At 47.3% G+C, this 23951-nt stretch overlaps 1 protein-coding gene across 25 annotated transcripts in view; it reads left to right on the top strand.

The window, feature by feature from the left end:
• Positions 1 to 23951, top strand: part of LOC118380890 (calcium/calmodulin-dependent protein kinase type II subunit beta-like) — a 181478-nt gene that overhangs the window by 104259 nt on the left and 53268 nt on the right. For 9 of the 25 annotated variants that reach the window (XM_052479240.1, XM_052479238.1, XM_052479242.1 and 6 more), the window contains 3 exons: positions 1840 to 1935; positions 13592 to 13629; positions 22380 to 22457. In XM_052479240.1, the coding sequence (XP_052335200.1) occupies positions 1840 to 1935; positions 13592 to 13629; positions 22380 to 22457 (212 nt within the window). The remainder of the gene's footprint in view (positions 1 to 1839; positions 1936 to 13591; positions 13630 to 22379; positions 22458 to 23951) is intronic. The other 16 variants (XM_052479248.1, XM_052479245.1, XM_052479246.1 and 13 more) reach the window with 5 other exon arrangements.

The following is a 23951-nucleotide window of genomic DNA, read 5'->3' as shown; positions in this document are numbered from 1 at the left end:
ATAGAGGGAAGGAGGTAGAGGAGAGAAGGAGGTTGGGGGATAGAGAGAAGGAGGTAGAGGAGATATAGGGGAGATAGAGGGAAGGAGGTAGAGGAGAGAAGGAGGTTGGGGGATAGAGAGAAGGAGGTTGGGGGATAGAGAGAAGGAGGGAGAGGAGAGACAGAGGTTGGGGGATAGAGAGAAGGAGGTAGAGGAGAGAAGGAGGTTGGGGGATAGAGAGAAGGAGGGAGAGGAGAGACAGAGGTTGGGGGATAGAGAGAAGGAGGTAGAGGAGAGAAGGAGGTTGGGGGATAGAGAGAAGGAGGGAGAGGAGAGACAGAGGTTGGGGGATAGAGAGAAGGAGGTAGAGGAGAGAAGGAGGTTGGGGGATAGAGAGAAGGAGGGAGAGGAGAGACAGAGGTTGGGGGATAGAGAGAAGGAGGTAGAGGGCAGAAAATAAAGGAAGAGAAGTTAACAGATATGCCTCGGGGAAGACATCTCCTTCTAACCCTCATGAACGGTTCCAGTTGGGTATTGGGTCAATGAGGATGTGTGTGGAAGAACAGAACCTACATTTGTAGAATGTGTAATGTTCTTTGTGATATTGTGTTGGATTGTGTTTCTCTGTGTGTTTCTCTGTGTGTTATTAATTGTCTCTTTTGGACTAATGAGCCATATCTGTTTCCTTCTCTTCCTCCTTCTCTCCTCTTCCTCCGTCTCTCCTCCTCCTCCTTCTCTCTATCTCCCCAACCTCCATCTCTCCTCTTCCTCCTTCCCTCTATCTCCCCAACCTCCATCTCTCCTCTTCCTCCTTCTCTCTATCTCCCCAACCTCCATCTCTCCTCTTCATCCTTCCCTCTATCTCCCCAACCTCCATCTCTCCTCTTCCTCCTTCCCTCTATCTCCCCAACCTCCATCTCTCCTCCTCCTCCTTCCCTCTATCTCCCCAACCTCCATCTCTCCTCCTCCTCCTTCTCTCTATCTCCCCAACCTCCATCTCTCCTCTTCCTCCTTCTCTCTATCTCCCCAACCTCCATCTCTCCTCTTCCTCCTTCCCTCTATCTCCCCAACCTCCATCTCCCTCTTCCTCCTTCTCTCTATCTCCCCAACCTCCCATCTTCCTCCTTCTCTCTTCTCCCATCTCTCCTCTTCCTCCATCTCCCCAACCTCCATCTCCCTTCCTCTTCCTCCTTCTCTCTATCTCCCCTTCCCTCCCATCTCTCCTCTTCCTCCTTCCCTCTATCTCCCCAACCTCCATCTCTCCTCTTCCTCCTTCCCTCTATCTCCCCAACCTCCATCTCTCCTCTTCCTCCTTCCCTCTATCTCCCCAACCTCCCATCTCTCCTCTTCCTCCTTCTCTCTATCTCCCCAACCTCCATCTCTCCTCTTCCTCCTTCTCTCTATCTCCCCAACCTCCATCTCTCCTCTTCCTCCTTCCCTCTATCTCCCCAACCTCCATCTCTCCTCTTCCTCCTTCCCTCTATCTCCCCAACCTCCATCTCTCCTCTTCCTCCTTCTCTCTATCTCCCCAACCTCCCATCTCTCCTCTTCCTCCTTCCCTCTATCTCCCCAACCTCCATCTCTCCTCTTCCTCCTTCTCTCTATCTCCCCAACCTCCATCTCTCCTCTTCCTCCTTCCCTCTATCTCCCCAACCTCCATCTCTCCTCTTCCTCCTTCTCTCTATCTCCCAAACCTCCATCTCTCCTCTTCCTCCTTCCCTCTATCTCCCCAACCTCCATCTCTCCTCTTCCTCCTTCTCTCTATCTCCCCAACCTCCATCTCTCCTCTGCCCTTCCCTCTACTATTCCAACCCCCCCCTCTCTTTCTCTGGTTACTGTGGGTATGTGGGACACTAACAGTGGGCGCTCGTTCCGCCACCGCTCCAATCAGTGTCAGTGCAGCAGCAGCAGCAGCAGCAGCAGCAGCAGGCACCACCGGTGGGCTGGTGGAACAAGGTAGACTGGCACACCTGGGGCGGCACCCCCCTCCCCCCTCCCTCTTTCTCACCTCTACCTCTCCTCCCTATCCTTCCTTCCTCTCTCCTCCATCTCTCCCTCTCTCCCTCCCTCCACCTAGCACTGATGCGCCGAGCATGCCACCTCCATCGCTCATTGACCCAGCGCTATTCCATCGCCACACCTCATTGGCCACCTGGCCTCCCTCTCTCCACTCTGATTGTGCGGCTGCGGTTCCCGTCACCTGCCTCCTCCTTTTACTGCTCTCCATCTCTCAGTTCCTTCACAGCGCAGAACAGCACAGTGGAGCATGGCTGACCCAACTAAACCTTGTCTTTGTCCTATTTCTCTCTCTGGTCTCTCTTCTTTCTGTTCTCTCTTCTCTCTGTTCTCTCTGGTCTCTCTTTTCTCTGGTCTCTTTTCTCTCTGGTCTCTCTGTTCTCTCTTCTCTCTGTTCTCTCTTCTCTCTGGTCTCTCTTCTCTCTGTTCTCTCTGTTCTCTCTTCTCTCTGGTCTCGCTGGTCTTCTCTCTTTTCTCTCTGTTCTCTCTTCTCTCTGGACTCTCTTCTCTCTGTTCTCTCTGGTCTCTCTTCTCTCTCTTCTCTCTAGTCTCTGGTCTCTCTTCTCTCTGGTCTCTCTTCTCCCTCTTCTCTCTAGTCTGGTCTCTCTTCTCTCTGTTCTCTTTCTCTGTGTTCTCTCTTTCTCTCTGTTCTCTCTGGTCTCTCTTCTCTCTGTTCTCTTTCTCTCTGTTCTCTCTCCCTTCTCTCTGGTCTCTCTTCTCTCTGTTATCTTTGATCTCTGTTCTCTCTGTTTTCTTTGGTCTCTCTTCTCTCTGGTCTCTTTCTCTCTGTTGTCTCTGGTCTCTCTGTTGTCTCTGGTCTCTCTTCTCTCTGTAATCTCTGGTCTCTCTTCTCTCTGTTCTCTTTCTCTCTGGTCTCTCTTCTCTCTGTTCTCTATGTTCTCTCTTCTCTCTGTTCTCTTCTCTCTGTTCTCTCTTCTCTCTTCTCTCTCTTCTCTCTGTTCTCTCTGTTCTCTCTTCTCTCTGGTCTCTCTTCTCTCTGGTCTCTCTGGTCTTTCTTCTCTCTCTTCTCTCTGTTCTCTCTTCTCTCTGGTCTCTCTTCTCTCTGTTCTCTCTGGTCTCTCTTCTCTCTCTTCTCTCTAGTCTCTGGTCTCTCTTCTCTCTGGTGTCTCTTCTCTCTCTTCTCGCTGGTCTCTCTTCTCTCTGTTCTCTCTTCTCTCTGTTCTCTCTGGTCTCTTCTCTCTGTTCTCTCTGGTCTCTCTTCTCTCTGTTCTCTCTTCTCTCTGGTCTCTCTTCTCCCTCTTCTCTCTAGTCTCTGGTCTCTCTTCTCTCTGTTCTCTTTCTTTGTGTTCTTTTTCTCTCTGTTCTCTCTGGTCTCTCTTCTCTCTGTTCTCTTTCTCTCTGTTCTCTCTGTTCTCTCTGGTCTCTGGTGTTATCTTTGATCTCTGTTCTCTCTGTTTTCTTTGGTCTCTCTTCTCTCTGGTCTCTCTTCTCTCTGGTCTCTTTCTCTCTGTTGTCTCTGGTCTCTCTGTTGTCTCTGGTCTCTCTGTTGTCTCTGGTCTCTCTTCTCTCTGTAATCTCTGGTCTCTCTTCTCTCTGTTCTCTTTCTCTCTGGTCTCTCTTCTCTCTGTTCTCTATGTTCTCTCTTCTCTCTGTTCTCTTCTCTCTGTTCTCTCTTCTCTCTGGTCTCTCTTCTCTGTTCTCTCTTCTCTCTGTTCTCTTCTCTCTCTGTTCTCTGTTCTCTGTTCTCTCTGTTCTCTCTTCTCTCTGTTTTTCTGGTCTCTTTCTCTCTGTTCTCTCTGGTCTCTCTTCTCTTTGTTCTCTCTTCTCTCTGGTCTCTCTTCTCTCTCTTCTCTCTGTTCTCTTTCTCTCTGTTCTCTTTCTCTCTGTTCTCTCTGGTCTCTCTTTCTCTATTCTCTTTCTCTCTGTTCTCTCTGGTCTCTGTTATCTTTTATCTCTGTTCTCTCTGCTTTCTTTGGTCTCTCTCTTCTCTGGTCTCTTTCTCTCTGTTGTCTCTGGTCTCTCTGTTGTCTCTGGTCTCTCTGTTGTCTCTGGTCTCTCTTCTCTCTGTAATCTCTGGTCTCTCTTCTCTCTGTTCTCTTTCTCTCTGTTCTCTCTGTTCTCTCTGTTCTCTATGTTCTCTCTTCTCTCTGTTCTCTTCTCTCTGTTCTCTCTTCTCTCTGCTCTCTCTTCTCTCTGTTCTCTCTGTTCTCTCTTCTCTCTGGTCTCTCTTCTCTCTGGTCTCTCTTCTCTCTGGTCTCTCTGTTCTCTTTCTCTCTGTTCTCTGTGGTCTCCTCTCTATTCTCTTTCTCTCTGTTCTCTCTGGTCTCTGTTATCTTTTATCTCTGTTCTCTCTGTTTCTTTGGTCTCTCTGGTCTCTCTTCTCTCTGGTCTCTTTCTCTCTGTTGTCTCTGGTCTCTATTCTCTGTTCTCTCTGGTCTCTATTCTCTGGTTTCTCTCTCTCTCTCTTCTCTGTTCTCTTTCTCTCTGGTCTCTATTCTCGCTGGTCTCTCTTCTCTCTGTCTCTCTGGTCTCTCTTCTCTCTGTTCTCTCTGGTCTCTCTTCTCTCTGGTCTCTCTTCTCTCTGGTCTCTCTTCTCTCTGTTCTCTCTTCTCTCTCTTCTCTCTGTTCCCTCTTCTCTCTGTTCCCTCTTCTCTCTGGTCTCTCTACTCTCTGTTCTCTCTGGTCTCTGGTCTCTCTGTTCTCTGTTCTCTCTGGAATCTCTTCTCTCTGGTCTCTCTTCTCTCTGTTCTCTTTCTCTCTGTTCTCTCTTCTCTCTGTTCTCTCTGGTCTCTCTTCTCTCTGGTCTCTCTTCTCTCTGTTCTCTCTTCTCTCTGTTTTCTCTTCTCTCTGGTCTCTCTTCTCTCTCTTCTCTCTGTTCCCTCTTCTCTCTGTTCCCTCTTCTCTCTGGTCTCTCTACTCCCTGTTCTCTCTGGTCTCTGGTCTCTCTGTTCTCTGTTCTCTCTGGAATCTCTTCTCTCTGGTTCTCTTCTCTCTTCTCTCTGTTCTCTTTCTCTCTGTTCTCTCTTCTCTCTGGTCTCTCTTCTCTCTGTTCTCTCTTCTCTCTGTTCTCTCTTCTCTCTGTTCCCTCTTCCCTCTGTTCCCTCTTCTCTCTGGTCTCTCTAATCTCTGTTCTCTCCTCTCTCTGTTCTCTCTGGTCTCTCTTCTCTTTGTTCTCTCTTCTCTCTGGTCTCTCTTCTCTCTCTTCTCTCTGTTCTCTTTCTCTCTGTTCTCTTTCTCTCTGTTCTCTCCTGGTCTCTCTTTCTCTATTCTCTTTCTCTCTGTTCTCTCTGGTCTCTGTTATCTTTTATCTCTGTTCTCTCTGCTTTCTTTGGTCTCTCTTCTCTCTGGTCTCTTTCTCTCTGTTGTCTCTGGTCTCTCTACTCTCTGGTCTCTCTTCTCTCTGTTCTCTTTCTCTCTGGTCTCTCTTCTCTGTTCTCTTTCTCTCTGGTCTCTCTTCTCTTTTCTCTTTCTCTCTGGTCTCTATTCTCGCTGGTCTCTTCTCTCTGTTCTCTTTCTCTCTGTTCTCTTTCTCTCTGTTCTCTCTGGTCTCTCTTCTCTCTGTTCTCTTTCTCTCTCTTCTCTCTGTTCTCTCTGGTCTCTCTTCTGTCTGTTCTCTCTTCTCTCTGGTCTCTCTCCTCTCTCTTCTCTCTGTTCCCCCTTCTCTCTGTTCCCTCTTCTCTCTGGTCTCTCTACTCTCTGTTCTCTCTGGTCTCTCTTCTCTCTGTTCTCTGTTCTCTCTGAAATCTCTTCTCTCTGTTCTCTCTGGTCTCTCTTCTCTCTGTTATCTCTGGTCTCTCTTCTCTCTGTTTTCTCTAGTCTCCTCTCTGTTATCTCTGGTCTCTCTTCTCTCTGTTCTCTTTCTCTCTGTTCTCTTTCTCTCTGTTCTCTGTTCTCTCTGGTCTCTCTTCTCTCTCTTCTCTCTGTTCCCTCTTCTCTCTGTTCCCTCTTCTCTCTGGTCTCTCTACTCTCTGTTCTCTCTGGTCTCTCTGTTCTTTGTTCTCTCTGGAATCTCTTCTCTCTGTTCTCTCTGGTCTCTCTTCTCTCTGTTCTCTCTAGTCTCTCTTCTCTCTGTTATCTCTGGTCACTCCTCTCTCTGTTCTCTCTAGTCTCTCTTCTCTCTGTTATCTCTGGTCTCTTTCTCTCTGTTCTCTTTCTCTCTGTTCTCTTTCTCTCTGTTCTCTCTGGTCTCTCTTCTCTCTGTTCTCTTTCGCTCTGTTCTCTTTTCTCTCTGTTCTCTCTGGTCTCTCTTCTCTCTGGTCGCTTTCTCTCTGTTCTCTCTGGTCTCTGTTCTCTCTGGTCTCTGTTCTCTCTGGTCTCTGTTCTCTCTGTTCTCTCTGTTCTCTGGTCTCTCTGGTCTCTCTGGTCTCTCTTCTCTCTGTTCTCTCTGTTCTCTTTCTCTCTGGTCTCTCTTCTCTCTGGTCTCTCTTCTTTCTATTCTGTCTGTTCTCTCTTCCCTCTGTTCTCTCTTCCCTCCGTTCTCTCTTCTCTCTGGTCTCTCTTGTCTCTGGTCTCTGTTCTCTCTGGTCTCTCTGGTCTCTCTTCTCTCTGGTCTCTCTGGTCTGTCTTCTCTCTGGTCTCTCTTCTCTCTGGTCTCTCTGGTCTCTCTTCTCTCGGTTCTCTCTTCTCTCTGGTCTCTCCGTTCTCTCTTCTCTCTGTTCTCTCTGGTGTCTCTGGTTCTCTGTTCTCTCGGGTGTCTCTGGTCTCTGGTCTCTCTGTTCTCTCTGGTCTCTTTCTCTTTATGACCTCCTGTAACTCTATTAGCCCACCATTCCACACCTCTTCAATTCCACCCTCATCTCCCTCTTTTCTAACAGCTCTAGTTTCCTCCCTTGTTCCCCTCATCTCCTCTTTTCTCTATTTTCTCTGTTGCAGAATGACACGGGAAAAGTTCTCCCTGTCATTCCAAGGATGGAACGGCCCACTGGGTGTCGGTGAATGCTGCATGGCGCACTGGACTGGTGCATGCGCTCTAACAGGGGGGGTATGATGCATGGTTAACACTGTAGAAGATGCTAGGTTGGGGCTTCAACTGTAAAAGTGAAATGATTGGGAACTCCAATCAACTACCTGTAATGACATTTTAGATGTCATGCTTAGATTGGTATAAAAAGAGATGGACAATAGTTTGCTTATATAGTTGTCTTTGAGTCCACCACAATTCATAAGAATGGCATAGAAGTCTAGTGTAAGGATAGAGCTGGTACCGTCAGGCGTGGGTTGGTTTGTAGCGGTGCTGTGGGACTCCAGTTGTCTTCTCTTCCCCTCTTAAGACTCTGATCAAATATTGATAATTCATACGGGCCTGCCTGCCTCTCTAGATTAGATCTACTATCCTAGACTAGACACAGAATCCACAATTCATTCAGCCTCTTTGGAGGGAAGTTCACTGAAATGTTTCTTCTTATTATGAAAAACAAACTTGTTTGGGTACTTGGCCTAAAACCTTCCTCAGAGTACATCCTCCAGCTGTCTTCATGTGAAGTCTCCATCCTCCAGCTGTCTTCATGTGAAGTCTCCATCCTCCAGCTGTCTTCATGTGAAGCCTCCATCCTCCAGCTGTCTTCATGTGAAGTCTCCATCCTCCAGCTGTCTTCATGTGAAGTCTCCATCCTCCAGCTGTCTTCATGTGAAGTCTCCATCCTCCAGCTGTCTTCATGTGAAGTCTCCATCCTCCAGCTGTCTTCATGTGAAGTCTCCATCCTCCAGCTGTCTTCATGTGAAGTCTCCATCCTCCAGCTGTCTTCATGTGAAGTCTCCATCCTCCAGCTGTCTTCATGTGAAGCCTCCATCCTCCAGCTGTCTTCATGTGAAGTCTCCATCCTCCAGCTGTCTTCATGTGAAGCCTCCATCCTCCAGCTGTCTTCATGTGAAGTCTCCATCCTCCAGCTGTCTTCATGTGAAGTCTCCATCCTCCAGCTGTCTTCATGTGAAGTCTCCATCCTCTCCATCCTCCAGCTGTCTTCATGTGAAGTCTCCATCCTCCAGCTGTCTTCATGTGAAGTCTCCATCCTCCAGCTGTCTTCATGTGATCCTCCAGTTCTTCCATCCTCCAGCTGTCTTCATGTGAAGTCTCCATCCTCCAGCTGTCTTCATGTGAAGTCTCCATCCTCCAGCTGTCTTCATGTGAAGTCTCCATCCTCCAGCTGTCTTCATGTGAAGCCTCCATCCTCCAGCTGTCTTCATGTGAAGTCTCCATCCTCCAGCTGTCTTCATGTGAAGTCTCCATCCTCCAGCTGTCTTCATGTGAAGTCTCCATCCTCCAGCTGTCTTCATGTGAAGCCTCCATCCTCCAGCTGTCTTCATGTGAAGTCTCCATCCTCCAGCTGTCTTCATGTGAAGTCTCCATCCTCTAGCTGTCTTCATGTGAAGCCTCCATCCTTTCCTTGTCCTCCTGTAAGGTTGTTATTTACAGGGATATTAGTGAGTGACTCGTAATGGCTATTAGAACTTCTTAGGGATCAAATCCCGTTAGCGGGATCGATTTGACAACATCCAGTGAAATGGCAGAATTCAAATTAAAGTACTATAAATATTGTACTTTCATGAAATCACACATGCAATACACCAAATTAAAGCTACACTTGTTGTTAATCCAGCCAACGTGTGAGTTTTCAAAAAGGCTTTATGACAAAAGCAAACCATGCTATTATGAGGACAGCACCCCATCAAACAAAGACAGACAATCATAATTCAACGACGCCAGGCGCGACACGAAACTCAGAAGTAAAGATATAATTCATGCCTCACCTTTGACGAGCTTCTTTTGTTGACACTCCTATATGTCCCATAAACATCACAAATGGTCCTTTTGTTTGATTAATTCCGTCGATATATATCCAAAATGTCTATTTATTTGGAGCGTTTGATTCAGAAAACCACCGCTTCCAACTTACGCAACATGACTACAAAATATCTCATAAGTTACCTGTAATCTTTGTCCAAACATTTCAAACAACTTTCCTAATACAACTTGAAATATTTTTTAACGTGAATAATTGATAAAATTTAAGACGGGATAAACTGTGTTCAATAGCGGAGGAAAACAAAGTGGAGCGTGTTCGGGTCACGCACTTCTATCAAACGGTACACTTCACTCGACCCTCGTTCTGAATAGCGCTACTTCTTCATTTCTCAAAGGAAAAACATCAAACAATTTCTAAAGACTGTTGACATCTAGTGGAAGCGATAGGAACTGCAAACAACTGCAAGATTCCCATTGAAAACCCATTGAAAAGAGAGTGACCTCCCCCTGGATGGTTTGTCCTCGGGGTTTCACCTGCAAAATAAGTTCTGTTATACTCACAGACATCCTTCAAACAGTTTCAGAAACTTCAGCGTGTTTTCTATCCAAATCTACTTATAATATGCATATCCTAGCTTCTAGGCCTGAGTAGCAGGCAGTTTACTTTGGGAATACTTTTCATCCGGACGTGAAAATACCTCCCCCTAGCCTTAAGAAGTTTTTACCAGTTTGACTCATTCTCTTTCTCTTTATTTTAATCTCTTCCTCTTCTCCTTCCTTCCTTCCGTCTTGCTTACTGTTATGTGTGTCAAGGTAAGGAGCCTGCTTGCTTCCTCTACAGGGTTAAATAAACAACATAATATTTGACCTTTGGGTTTACAGGTTGGGGTCGTGGACTATGCGCCACAATGAAACTCGACTCAGGTGTTCTGGCATGTTTTTGTCATCCTGAGATCATCTACCTGAGAGTGAATGTAACTGCAACGAGTGATGTATGAAAACACTTCAGCTCAGACCACAGACCGTTCTGGAGTCTATCTGAGTGTTCTAGAAGCTTCTATTTATTCAGATAGAAGGCTCTGAAAAACAATACACGTTTTATCGGAGACTTCAAACAAGATGTGAGAATGCACTTGACACAGTTAATGACCCAATTCACCCCCTAGTGTAAACACAGCAGGTGGAGGCAGCGCAGGAAAACTCCACACAAACCCTCACAGAACTGGTCTTTATCGTGCTGCCAGGCATACCTAGCAAACTGCTGAATTTGCACATGTAGTTAGCCTTGTAGAAATTAGACTCTATATCAATTGAGGCAGACGTAGAGGAGGAATGGAATGCTGTATAGGAAGGAGAGGGAAAAGCAGAGGAAGGGAAAACTGTGAGTGTTGCATTATCCCCCTCCCACTCTCTCTCTCTCTCTCTCTCTCTCTCTCTCGCTCTCTCGCTCTCTCGCTCTCTCGCTCTCTCTCGCTCTCTCTCTCTCTCCACACACACTGCAATGTTTTGACTTCTAAAGTGAGGGCTCTTCTGTATCATCTCCTCTCTCTCCTTCAAACACACTTTGAACAGGCCTCCCCTGTGGGAGAGGGGTTCCTCCAGAAATGAGTTTCTAATGTCAATCCTTTAAAAACACTGCAGACTTTGTGTGCAAGAGAGTGAGATACATAGAGGAGAGAGAGCTACAGAGGGAGAGAGAGGGCTACAGAGAGAGAGAGGGCTACAGAGAGAGAGAGAGAGAGAGAGAGAGAGAGAGCTACAGAGAGAGAGAGAGCTACAGAGGGAGAGAGGGCTACAGAGAGAGAGAGAGGGCTACAGAGAGAGAGAGAGAGCTACAGAGGGAGAGAGGGCTACAGAGAGAGAGTGAGAGCTACAGAGAGAGAGAGCTACAGAGGGAGAGAGGGCTACAGAGAGAGAGAGAAAGAGAGAGTGAGCTACACACAGAGAGAGCTACAGAGAGAGAGCTACAGAGAGAGAGCTACAGAGTGAACTAGAAAGTTAGAGAGAGCTATACAGACAGAGAGCTATATAGATAGAAAGAGAAAGAGAGAGCTACAGAGAGAGACAGAGCTACAGAGAGAGAGCTACAGAGAGAGAGAGAGCTATATAGAGAGAGAGCTACAAAGCGAACTAGAGAGTTGAGAGAGAGCTATACAGACAGAGCTATATAGATAGAGAGAGAGACAGATCTACAGAGAGAGAGAGCTACAGAGAGAGAGAGAGCTACAGAGATAAAGAGCTACAGAGAGAGAGAGAGAGCTACACACAGAGAGAGAGAGAGCTACACAGAGAGAGAGAGAGAGCTACAGAGTGAACTAGAAAGTTAAAGAGAGAGCTTTACAGACAGAGAGCTATATAGATAGAGAGCTACATAGAGAGCTACAGAGAGAGAGCCACAGAGAGCCACAGAGAGAGACAGAGCTACACAGAGAGAGCGAGAGAGAGCTACAGAGTGAACTAGAAAGTTAAAGAGAGAGCTTTACAGACAGAGAGCTATATAGATAGAGAGCTACAGAGAGAGAGCCACAGAGAGCCACAGAGAGAGACAGAGCTACACAGAGAGAGCGAGAGAGAGCTACAGAGAGAGAGCGACAGAGCTACAGAGAGAGAGAGAGAGCTACAGAGACGTAAAGAGCTACAGAGAGAGAACTAAAGAGAGAGAGAGAGAGCTACAGAGAGGGAGCCACAGAGAGAGAGCTACAGAGCGAACTGGAGAGTTAGCGAGAGAGAGCTATACAGAACGAGAGCTATATAGATAGAGAGAGAGAGCTACAGTGAGAGACAGCTACACAGAGAGAGAGCTACACAGAGAGAGAGCTACAGAGAGAGAGAGAGCTACAGAGAGAGCTGCAAAGACAGGTACAGATAGAGGGAGAGAGAGCTACAGAGAGAGACAGAGCTACAGAGAGAGATAGAGCTACAAAGAGAGAGAGCTACAGCGAGAGAGAGCTGCAGAGACAGACAGAGCTACAGAGAGAGTAAGCTACATAGAGAGAGAGAGCTACAGAGAGAGAGAGAGAGAGTGAGAGATACACACAGAGAGAGAGCGCTACAGAGAGAGAGAGCTACAGAGAGAGAGAGAGGTGCAGATAGAGAGAGCTACAGAGAGAGAGATACACAGAAAGAGAGAAAGAGCGTCACAGAGAGAGCTACAGAGAGAGAGAGCACTACAGAGAGAGCTACCTAGAGAGAGAGAGCTACAGAGAGAGCTACAGAGAGATAGCTACAGAGAGAGAGAGAGCTACATAGAGCGAGCCCTACAGCGAGAGAGAGAGAGCTACAGAGGGAGAGCTACAGAGAGAGAGCTACAGAGAAAGAGATCTACAGAGAGAGAGAGAGCTACAGAGAGAGAGAGAGAGAAAGCTACAGTAAGAGAACTAGAGAGTTCAGAAGAGAGAGAGCTAGAGAGAGAGCTACATAGTGAACAAGAGAGATTTAGAGAGAGCTACAAAAAAAAGTACTATGGAACTCAGCAGTGGAGCTAGGAGATAGAGACTGGGACAGTGTTAAACTGACAGATACAGAGGAGAGAGACTGGGACGGTGCTATAGAGGAGAGAGACTGGGACGGTGTTACAGAGGAGAGAGACTGGGACGGTGCTATAGAGGAGAGAGACTGGGACGGTGCTATAGAGGAGAGAGACTGGGACGGTGTTACAGAGGAGAGAGACTGGGACAGCGCTATAGAGGATAGAGATTGGGACAGTGTTGAACTGACAGATACAGAGGAGAGAGACTGGGACAATGCTATAGAGGAGAGAGACTGGGACGGTGCTATAGAGGAGAGAGACTGGGACGGTGCTATAGAGGAGAGAGACTGGGACGGTGCTATAGAGGAGAGAGATTGGGACGGTGCTATAGAGGAGAGAGACTGGGACGGTGCTATAGAGGAGAGAGACTGGGACGGTGCTATAGAGGAGAGAGACTGGGACGGTGCTATAGAGGAGAGAGACTGGGACGGTGCTATAGAGGAGAGAGACTGGGACGGTGCTATAGAGGAGAGAGACTGGGACGGTGTTATAGAGGAGAGAGACTGGGACGGTGCTATAGAGGAGAGAGACTGGGACGGTGCTATAGAGGAGAGAGACTGGGACGGTGTTATAGAGGAGAGAGACTGGGACGGTGTTATAGAGGAGAGAGACTGGGACGGTGCTATAGAGGAGAGAGACTGGGACGGTGCTATAGAGGAGAGAGACTGGGACAGTGCTATAGAGGAGAGAGACTGGGACGGTGCTATAGAGGAGAGAGATTGGGACGGTGTGTGTGTCTTGGTAGGAGCACCATTTCAGGCTCGAGCCCTGAAGGGGACCGAGGGGACAGGCTCCAGTATTAAGCCCCAAATTCGTTTTCTGTCTCTGCCTCGTTAACTGATTAACCAGTTCCTCTTAATGAGGTTCTGTTGCTCGCGGCAACCCACATCAACTCTTGCTGGGCCTCCTGTGCCACGTCGAATGGGATAGTTTTAACCCAGGACCAGTTCTGTGTTCCCTGTGACACAATGGATACGGACTGTTGTCTGTTTGAATATTTCCCCTCTTGCTGAGGATTGTGGGTATTATGCTAAACAGACCACTGTCTTTAGTATGAACAAACCTCCTCTCCTCTCTAAGTCTCCAGAAGATCTCAGAGGAGTGTTGTGATTATCAGGGTCTGCTGGACCAGTCGTTGATAACCTGTCTAAAGATGTCAGCGTTAACTACCTCTTGTTACCACTGTCTGGTCCCCTACCCTGTTGGATTCTTTTTCTACCTGTGGTTGAATTTGGGTTACCCATCTTCAACTAGGAATCCTACGGGACTACAGGTTGATACTGATACACCTTTGTGATCTCTCTGATCTCCTGTTCTACCAGAATCTCTGACCTGTGTGTCTCTGCTGTTGTTTCCTATTGCAGCAGCCAAGAGTTTGCTCAACAAGAAGGCAGATGTCAAGGTAAGACCCCCCCCTCTCTTTTTTTCTTCTCCGTCTCTCAATTCAATACAATTTCAAAGACATTTATTACCATGGTAAACATATGTTAACATTGCCAAAGTGAAATAGATAATCAACAGAAGTGAAATAAACAATAAACAAAATTAACAGTAAACATTACACTCACAAGACTTTCAGAGGAAAAGAGACATTTCAAATGTCATTATGTCGATATGCAGTACTGATCTTTCTCAGTCTCTCTGCCCCCCTCTCGCTCTCGCTCTCGCTCTCTCTGCTCTCCATCTCCTCTCTTTCTCTCTCCTCTCCCCCTTTCTCTCTGCTCCCTCTCTCTCTCTCCTCTCTCCCCCCCTCCCTCTCTCTCTGCGTGTGTGTGTGTGTGTGTGTGTGTGTGTGTGTGTGTGTGTGTGTGTGTGTGTGTGTGTGTGTGTGTGTGTGTGTGTGTGTGTGTGTGTGTGTGTGTGTGTGTGTGTGGTCTGTTTATTCAGTAGGTGTGTGTGACTACAGTTCCAGGAATAGACTTTGTCTGAACTGCCTGGTCTGTTTATTCAGACAGGAATTGTGACTACAGTTCAGGAATAGACATGAGTCTGAACCCTGGAAACACACCAGACACACAATAGACTCTCAGTCACACACACACACACACACACACACACACACACACACACACACACACACACACACACACACACACACACACACACACACGTCCCCCTGCTCCTCTCCACGCCACACTCATAATCGCCTAGCAACAGGCCCCTGACACAATCCTCCTCCGTCTTTCTCACTCTCTCGTTATTATTTCACTGGTTGTATCTCCTCTCTGACCCATCTCCTTGTCTCCTCTGACCCCTCGTACTCCTCTCTTTGTCTCCTCTGACCACTCTGACCCCTTGTACACCTCTCCTTGTCTCCTCTGACCCCTCATACTCCTCTCCTTGTCCCCTCTGACCCCTTGTACACCTCGTACTCCTCCTTGTCTCCTCTGACCACTCTAAACCCTTGTACACCTCTCCTTGTCTCCTCTGACCCCTCGTACTCCTCTCCTTGTCTCCTCTGATCACTCTGACCTCTCTCCTTGTCTCCTCTAACCCCTCTTAGTCCTCTCTTTGTCTCCTCTGACCACTCTGACCCCTCGTACTCCTCTCCATGTCTCCTCTGACCACTCTGACCCCTCTCCTTGTCTCCTCTGACCCCTCATACTCCTCTCCTTGTTCCACTCTGACCCCTCTTACTCCTCTCCTTGTCTCCTCTGACCCCTCTTACTCCTCTCTTTGTCTCCTCTGACCACTCTGACCCCTCTCCTTGTCTCCTCTGACCCCTCATACTCCTCTCCTTGTTCCACTCTGACCCCTCTTACTCCTCTCCTTGTCTCCTCTGACCCCTCATACTCCTCTCCTTGTCCCCTCTGACCCCTCATACTCCTCCTTGTCTCCTCTGACCACTCTAAACCCTTGTACACCTCTCCTTGTCTCCTCTGACCCCTCGTACTCCTCTCCATGTCTCCTCTGACCACTCTGACCCCTCTCCTTGTCTCCTCTGACCCCTCTTACTCCTCTCCTTGTCTACTCTGACCCCTCATACTCCTCTCCTTGTTCCACTCTGACCCCTCTTCCTCCTCTCCTTGTCTCTTCTGACCACTCTGACCCCTCTTACTCCTCTCCTTGTCTCCTCTGACCACTCTGACCCCTCTTACTCCTCTCCTTGTCTCCTTTGACCCCTCGTACTCCTCTCCTTGTCTCCTCTGACCCCTTTTACTCCTCTCTTTGTCTCATCTGACCCCTCTCCTTGTCTCCTCTGACCCCTCATACTCCTCTCCTTGTCCCCTCTGACCCCTTGTACTCCTCCTTGTCTCCTCTGACCACTCTAACCCCTCTTACTCCTCTCCTTGTCTCCTCTGATCCCTCTGACCCCTCTCCTTGTCTCCTCTGACCCCTCATACTCCTCTCCTTGTCTCCTCTGACCCCTCGTACTCCTCTCCTTGTCTCCTCTGACCCCTCATACTCCTCTCCTTGTCTCCTCTGATCACTCTGACCTCTCTCCTTGTCTCCTCTAACCCCTCTTAGTCCTCTCTTTGTCTACTCTGACCAATCTGACCCCTCGTACTCCTCTCCATGCCTCCTCTGACCACTCTGACCCCTCTCCTTGTCTCCTCTGACCCCTCTTAATCCTCTCCTTGTCTCCTCTGACCCCTCTGACCCCTCTTACTCCTCTCCTTGTCTCCTCTGACCACTCTGACCCCTCTTACTCCTCTCCTTGTCTCCTCTGACCACTCTGACCCCTCTTACTCCTCTCCTTGTCTCCTCTGACCACTCTGACCCCTCTTACTCCTCTCCTTGTCTCCTTTGACCCCTCATACTCCTCTCCTTGTCTCCTCTGACCACTCTGACCCCGTGTACTCCTCTCCTTGTCTCCTCTGACCACTCTGACCCCTCTCCTTGTCTCCTCTGACCCCTCTTACTCCTCTCATTGTCTCTTCTGACCCCTCTTACTCCTCTCCTTGTCTCCTCTAACCACTCTGACCCCTCTTACTACTCTCCTTGTCTCATCTGACCCCTCTGTCTCCTCCTTGTCTCCTCTGACCACTCTGACCCCTCTCCTTGTCTCCTCTGACCACTCTGACCCCTCTCCTTGTCTCCTCTGACCCCTCCTACTACTCACTTTGTCTCCTCTGACCCCTCTTACTCCTCTCCTTGTCTCCTCTGACCCCTCTGACCCCTCTTACTCCTCTCCTTGTCTCCTCTGACCCCTCTTACTCCTCTCCTTGTCTCCTCTGACCCCTCTGTCTCCTCCTTGTCTCCTCAGATTAATATTTGTTTGTTGATTTTTGTTAACCTTTATTTAACTTGGCAAGTCAGTTCAGAACAAATTATTTTTACATTGACAGCCAAGGAACAGTGGGTTAGCTGCCTTTTTCAGGGGCATAACGACAGATTTTTACCTTGTCAGCTCAGGGATTTGATCCAGCAACCTTTCGGTTACTGGCCCAGCGCTCTAACCTGCCGTCCCAAAAGCCTTGTGTTGAGTACAGTATAACAGCCAGACACTTCTGTCTTGTGTTGAGTACAGTATAACAGCCAGACACCCCAGTCTTGTGTTGAGTACAGTATAACAGCCAGACACCCCAGTCTTGTGTTGAGTACAGTATAACAGCCAGACCCTCCAGTCTTGTGTTGAGTACAGTATAACAGCCAGACACTACAGTGTTGTGTTCAGTACAGTATAACAGCCAGACACTCCATTCTTGTGTTGAGTACAGTATAACAGCCAGACACTCCAGTGTTGTGTTGAGTACAGTATAACAGCCAGACACTCCATTCTTGTGTTGAGGACAGTATAACAGCCAGACACTACAGTGTTGTGTTGAGTACAGTATAACAGCCAGACACTACAGTGTTGTGTTCAGTACAGTATAACAGCCAGACACTACAGTGTTGTGTTGAGTACAGTATAACAGCCAGACACTCCATTCTTGTGTTGAGTACAGTATAACAGCCAGACACTACAGTGTTGTGTTGAGTACAGTATAACAGCCAGACACTCCATTCTTGTGTTGAGTACAGTATAACAGCCAGACACTACAGTGTTGTGTTGAGTACAGTATAACAGCCAGACACTACAGTGTTGTGTTGAGTACAGTATAACAGCCAGACACTACAGTGTTGTGTTGAGTACAGTATAACAGCCAGACACTCCATTCTTGTGTTGAGGACAGTATAACAGCCAGACACTACAGTGTTGTGTTGAGTACAGTATAACAGCCAGACACTACAGTGTTGTGTTCAGTACAGTATAACAGCCAGACACTACAGTGTTGTGTTGAGTACAGTATAACAGCCAGACACTCCATTCTTGTGTTGAGTACAGTATAACAGCCAGACACTACAGTGTTGTGTTGAGTACAGTATAACAGCCAGACACTCCATTCTTGTGTTGAGTACAGTATAACAGCCAGACACTACAGTGTTGTGTTGAGTACAGTATAACAGCCAGACACTACAGTGTTGTGTTGAGTACAGTATAACAGCCAGACACTACAGTGTTGTGTTGAGTACAGTATAACAGCCAGACACTACAGTGTTGTGTTCAGTACAGTATAACAGCCCTTTGTATAAAGTTTTGTCTATGTACAGTATAAAGCCACAGGCTACTCTAGCATTTGATCAGTAGACAAAAAGTTAATATCTTCATCTGCAAGGTCCTTTAGAATACCGAGAACCTAGCAGTTTGAGTTAATTGTTCTGCATTTTAATCACAATGGATGCCAGTTTGTCCATGTCCATTAACAGAAAAGTTGCACAGCTCTGTTTGCTACCTTATTGATTTAACTACACCTGTCACTACACCTGTGCCTAAACCTGTCCCGACACCTGTCCCTACACCTGTCCTCACCCCTGTCACTACACCTGTCACTACACCTGTCCCTTACACCTGTCCCTACACCTGTCCCTACACCTGTCACTACACCTGTCCCTACACCTGTCACTACATCTGTCCCTACACCTGTCACTACACCTGTCACTACACCTGTCACTACACCTGTCCCAACACCTGTCACTACACCTGTCCCTACACCTGTCCCGTGCATGTGACCATCGTTGTGTGTTTTTCTCTGTAGGTGTTTCCTCCACAGACTCCATCACCATAAAAGTATGAGTGATCCCTTCACACTCAGTCAGTGCGCCTTCCTAACCGCTCGCCCTCTTATTTACCTTTCACTTCTCCTGATGATGCCATCCTCTGTTCCTGTCCTCCACTTGTGCGTTCTCCTCTGTCTTCCTTCCCTCTTAAGAAGCCACATAAATGGTCCTCCTCTCTTCCTGCTCTTTCTTCCTGACTGATGAAGTTCTTTCTGGTGATTTGAAGCCCATTGATCAACCAGAAGTGATGCTCACCAATCAAGTCCCCTGTTTTATTTGACATGCTCATCTAGCAGTACTGTCTGTCTGTCTGTCTGTCTGTCTGTCTGTCTGTCTGTCTGTCTGTCTGTCTGTCTGTCTGTCTGTCTGTCTGTCTGTCTGTCTGTCTGTCTGTCTGTCTGTCTGTCTGTCTGTCTGTCTGTGTCCCTCTCTCTCTCTCTCTCTCTCTCTCTCTCTCTCTCTCTCTCTCTCTCTCTCTCTCTCTCTCTCTCTCTCTCTCTGTCTCAAGGCCTATTCTCCATGGTTAACACTGCTACAGTAATACACTGCTACAGTAATACACTGCTACAGTAACACACTGCTACAGTAATACACTGCTACAGTAATACACTCCTACAGTAATACACTGCTACAGTAACACACTGCTACAGTAACACACTACTACAGTAATACACTACTACAGTAATACACTGCTACAGTAATACACTGCTACAGTAACACACTGCTACAGTAACACACTGCTACAGTAACACACTGCTGCAGTAACACACTGCTACAGTAACACACCGTTACAGTAATATACTGCTACAGTAACACACTGCTACAGTAATACACTGCTACAGTAACACACTGCTACAGTAACACACTGCTACAGTAACACACTCCTACAGTAATACACTACTACAGTAACACACTACTACAGTAATACACTGCTACAGTAACACACTGCTGCAGTAACACACTGCTACAGTAATACACTGCTACAGTAACACACTGCTGCAGTAACACACTGCTACAGTAGCACACTGCTACAGTAACACACTGCTACAGTAAAACACTGCTACAGTAATATACTGCTACAGTAACACACTGCTACAGTAATACACTGCTACAGTAACACACTGCTACAGTAACACACTGCTACAGTAATAGACTACTACAGTAACACACTACTACAGTAATACACTGCTACAGTAACACACTGCTGCAGGGACACACTGCTACAGTAATACACTGCTACAGTAACACACTGCTGCAGTAACACACTGCTACACTAACACACTGACTGCTGCAGTAATACACTGCTACAGTAACACACTGCTACAGTAATACACTGCTAGAGTAACACACTGCTGCAGTAACACACTGCTACACTAACACACTGACTGCTACAGTAATACACTACTACAGTAATACACTGCTACACTAACACACTACTACAGTAACACACTGCTACAGTAATACACTGCTACAGTAATACACTGCTACAGTAACACACTTCTACAGTAACACACTGCTACAGTAACACACTGCTACAGTAACACACTGCTGCAGTAACACACTGCTACAGTAATACACTGCTACAGTAACACACTGCTGCAGTAATACACTGCTACAGTAATACACTCCTACAGTAATACACTGCTACAGTAACACACTGCTACAGTAACACACTACTACAGTAATACACTACTACAGTAATACACTGCTACAGTAATACACTGCTACAGTAACACACTGCTACAGTAACACACTGCTACAGTAACACACTGCTGCAGTAACACACTGCTACAGTAACACACCGTTACAGTAATATACTGCTACAGTAACACACTGCTACAGTAATACACTGCTACAGTAACACACTGCTACAGTAACACACTGCTACAGTAACACACTCCTACAGTAATACACTACTACAGTAACACACTACTACAGTAATACACTGCTACAGTAACACACTGCTGCAGTAACACACTGCTACAGTAATACACTGCTACAGTAACACACTGCTGCAGTAACACACTGCTACAGTAGCACACTGCTACAGTAACACACTGCTACAGTAAAACACTGCTACAGTAATATACTGCTACAGTAACACACTGCTACAGTAATACACTGCTACAGTAACACACTGCTACAGTAACACACTGCTACAGTAATAGACTACTACAGTAACACACTACTACAGTAATACACTGCTACAGTAACACACTGCTGCAGGGACACACTGCTACAGTAACACACTGCTACAGTAACACACTGCTGCAGTAACACACTGCTACACTAACACACTGACTGCTGCAGTAATACACTGCTACAGTAACACACTGCTGCAGGGACACACTGCTACAGTAATACACTGCTACAGTAACACACTGCTGCAGTAACACACTGCTACACTAACACACTGACTGCTGCAGTAATACACTGCTACAGTAACACACTGCTACAGTAATACACTGCTAGAGTAACACACTGCTGCAGTAACACACTGCTACACTAACACACTGACTGCTACAGTAATACACTACTACAGTAATACACTGCTACACTAACACACTACTACAGTAACACACTGCTACAGTAATACACTGCTACAGTAATACACTGCTACAGTAACACACTTCTACAGTAACACACTGCTACAGTAACACACTGCTACAGTAACACACTGCTGCAGTAACACACTGCTACAGTAATACACTGCTACAGTAACACACTGCTGCAGTAACACACTGCTACAGTAACACACTGCTACAGTAACACACTGCTGCAGTAACACACTGCTACAGTAACACACTGCTACAGTAATACACTGCTACAGTAACACACTGCTGCAGTAACACACTGCTGCAGTAACACACTGACTGCTGCAGTAATACACTGCTACAGTAACACACTGCTACAGTAACACACTGCTACACTAACACACTGACTGCTGCAGTAATACACTGCTACAGTAATACACTGCTACACTAACGCACTGCTACAGTAACACACTGCTGCAGTAACACACTGCTACAGTAATACACTGCTACACTAACACACTGCTACAGTAACACACTGCTACAGTAACACACTGACTGCTGCAGTAACACACTGCTACAGTAATACACTGCTACAGTAATACACTGCTACACTAACGCACTGCTACAGTAACACACTGCTGCAGTAACACACTGCTACAGTAATACACTAACACACTGCTACAGTAACACACTGCTACAGTAACACACTGACTGCTGCAGTAACACACTGCTACAGTAACACACTGCTACAGTAATACACTGCTACACTAACACACTGCTACACTAACACACTGCTACACTAACACACTGCTACAGTAATACACTGCTACAGTAATACACTGCTACAGTAACACACTGCTACAGTAATACACTACTACAGTAATACACTGCTACACTAACACACTGCTACAGTAACACACTGCTGCAGTAACACACTGCTACAGTAATACACTGCTACACTAACACACTGCTACAGTAACACACTGCTACAGTAATACACTGCTACAGTAACACACTGCTACAGTAATACACTGCTACAGTAACACACTGCTACAGTAACACACTGCTACAGTAACACACTGCTACAGTAACACACTGCTACAGTAACACACTGCTACACTAACACACTGCTACAGTAACACACTGCTACAGTAACACACTGCTACAGTAACACACTGCTACAGTAACACACTGCTACAGTAACACACTGCTACAGTAACACACTGCTACAGTAACACACTGCTACAGTAACACACTGCTACAGTAACACACTGCTACAGTTATACACTGCTACAGTAACACACTGCTACACTAACACACTGCTACAGTAACACACTGCTTGACCCTCACTGCTGCTGTTTCCTTTGAACCACTGTGATACTGTGTATTAACCCACCACTCCCTCCATGCAGCTAAAACCATCACTTATCAAGGTAGTGCAAGTGCTCAATGAACGTTTTAGAATACTATTTGAACCCAGGTCTATTTGTGTTAACCCTTTCACCACCAAGGCCCATCCTTCATCTAGAGAATCCACTGTTCTTAACCCTGTGTTGTCTCCCCTCTCCCTGCACAGCCCCAGACACCACAGACAAACAGCACCAAAAACAGCATAGTCACCAGCCCCAAAGGAAACGTCCCTACTCCTGTTCTGGTATTTACCTTTGATCCCTCTGTCTGTCTGTCTGTCTGTCTGTCTGTCTGTCTGTCTGTCTGTCTGTCTGTCTGTCTGTCTGTCTGTCTGTCGTTTAGCTCTGTGTTCTGTCTCTGACACGTGTGGCTCTGTGTTCTGTCTCTGACACGTGTGGCTCTGTGTTCTGTCTCTGACACGTGTGGCTCTGTGTTCTGTCTCTGACACGTGTAGCTCTGTGTTCTGTCTCTGACACGTGTAGCTCTGTGTTCTGTCTCTGACACGTGTGGCTCTATGTGCTGTCTCTGACACGTGTAGCTCTGTGTTCTGTCTCTGACACGTGTGGCTCTGTGTTCTGTCTCTGACACGTGTGGCTCTGTGTTCTGTCTCTGACACGTGTAGCTCTGTGTTCTGTCTCTGACACGTGTAGCTCTGTGTTCTGTCTCTGACACGTGTGGCTCTGTGTTCTGTCTCTGACACGTGTAGCTCTGTGTTCTGTCTCTGACACGTGTGGCTCTGTGTTCTGTCTCTGACACGTGTAGCTCTGTGTTCTGTCTCTGACACGTGTGGCTCTGTGTTCTGTCTCTGACACGTGTAGCTCTGTGTTCTGTCTCTGACACGTGTAGCTCTGTGTTCTGTCTCTGACACGTGTGGCTCTATGTGCTGTCTCTGACACGTGTGGCTCTGTGTTCTGTCTCTGACACGTGTAGCTCTGTGTTCTGTCTCTGACACGTGTGGCTCTGTGTTCTGTCTCTGACACGTGTGGCTCTGTGTTCTGTCTCTGACACGTGTAGCTCTGTGTTCTGTCTCTGACACGTGTAGCTCTGTGTTCTGTCTCTGACACGTGTGGCTCTGTGTTCTGTCTCTGACACGTGTAGCTCTGTGTTCTGTCTCTGACACGTGTAGCTCTGTGTTCTGTCTCTGACACGTGTGGCTCTGTGTTCTGTCTCTGACACGTGTGGCTCTGTGTTCTGTCTCTGACACGTGTGGCTCTGTGTTCTGTCTCTGACACGTGTAGCTCTGTGTTCTGTCTCTGACACGTGTGGCTCTGTGTTCTGTCTCTGACACGTGTGGCTCTGTGTTCTGTCTCTGACACGTGTAGCTCTGTGTTCTGTCTCTGACACGTGTGGCTCTGTGCTGTGTCTGACACGTGTAGCTCTGTGCTGTCTCTGACACGTGTAGCTCTGTGTTCTGTCTCTGACACGTGTGGCTCTGTGTTCTGTCTCTGACACGTGTGGCTCTGTGTTCTGTCTCTGACACGTGTGGCTCTATGTGCTGTCTCTGACACGTGTAGCTCTGTGTTCTGTCTCTGACACGTGTGGCTCTGTGTTCTGTCTCTGACACGTGTGGCTCTGTGTTCTGTCTCTGACACGTGTAGCTCTGTGTTCTGTCTCTGACACGTGTAGCTCTGTGTTCTGTCTCTGACACGTGTGGCTCTGTGTTCTGTCTCTGACACGTGTAGCTCTGTGTTCTGTCTCTGACACGTGTGGCTCTGTGTTCTGTCTCTGACACGTGTAG

This window comes from Oncorhynchus keta, chromosome 25, assembly GCF_023373465.1.
Source record: "Oncorhynchus keta strain PuntledgeMale-10-30-2019 chromosome 25, Oket_V2, whole genome shotgun sequence".
NCBI classification, from domain to species: domain Eukaryota; kingdom Metazoa; phylum Chordata; class Actinopteri; order Salmoniformes; family Salmonidae; genus Oncorhynchus; species Oncorhynchus keta.
Note: the sequence above shows the minus strand (reverse complement) of the source record. Positions and strands in the feature narration are given on the sequence as shown.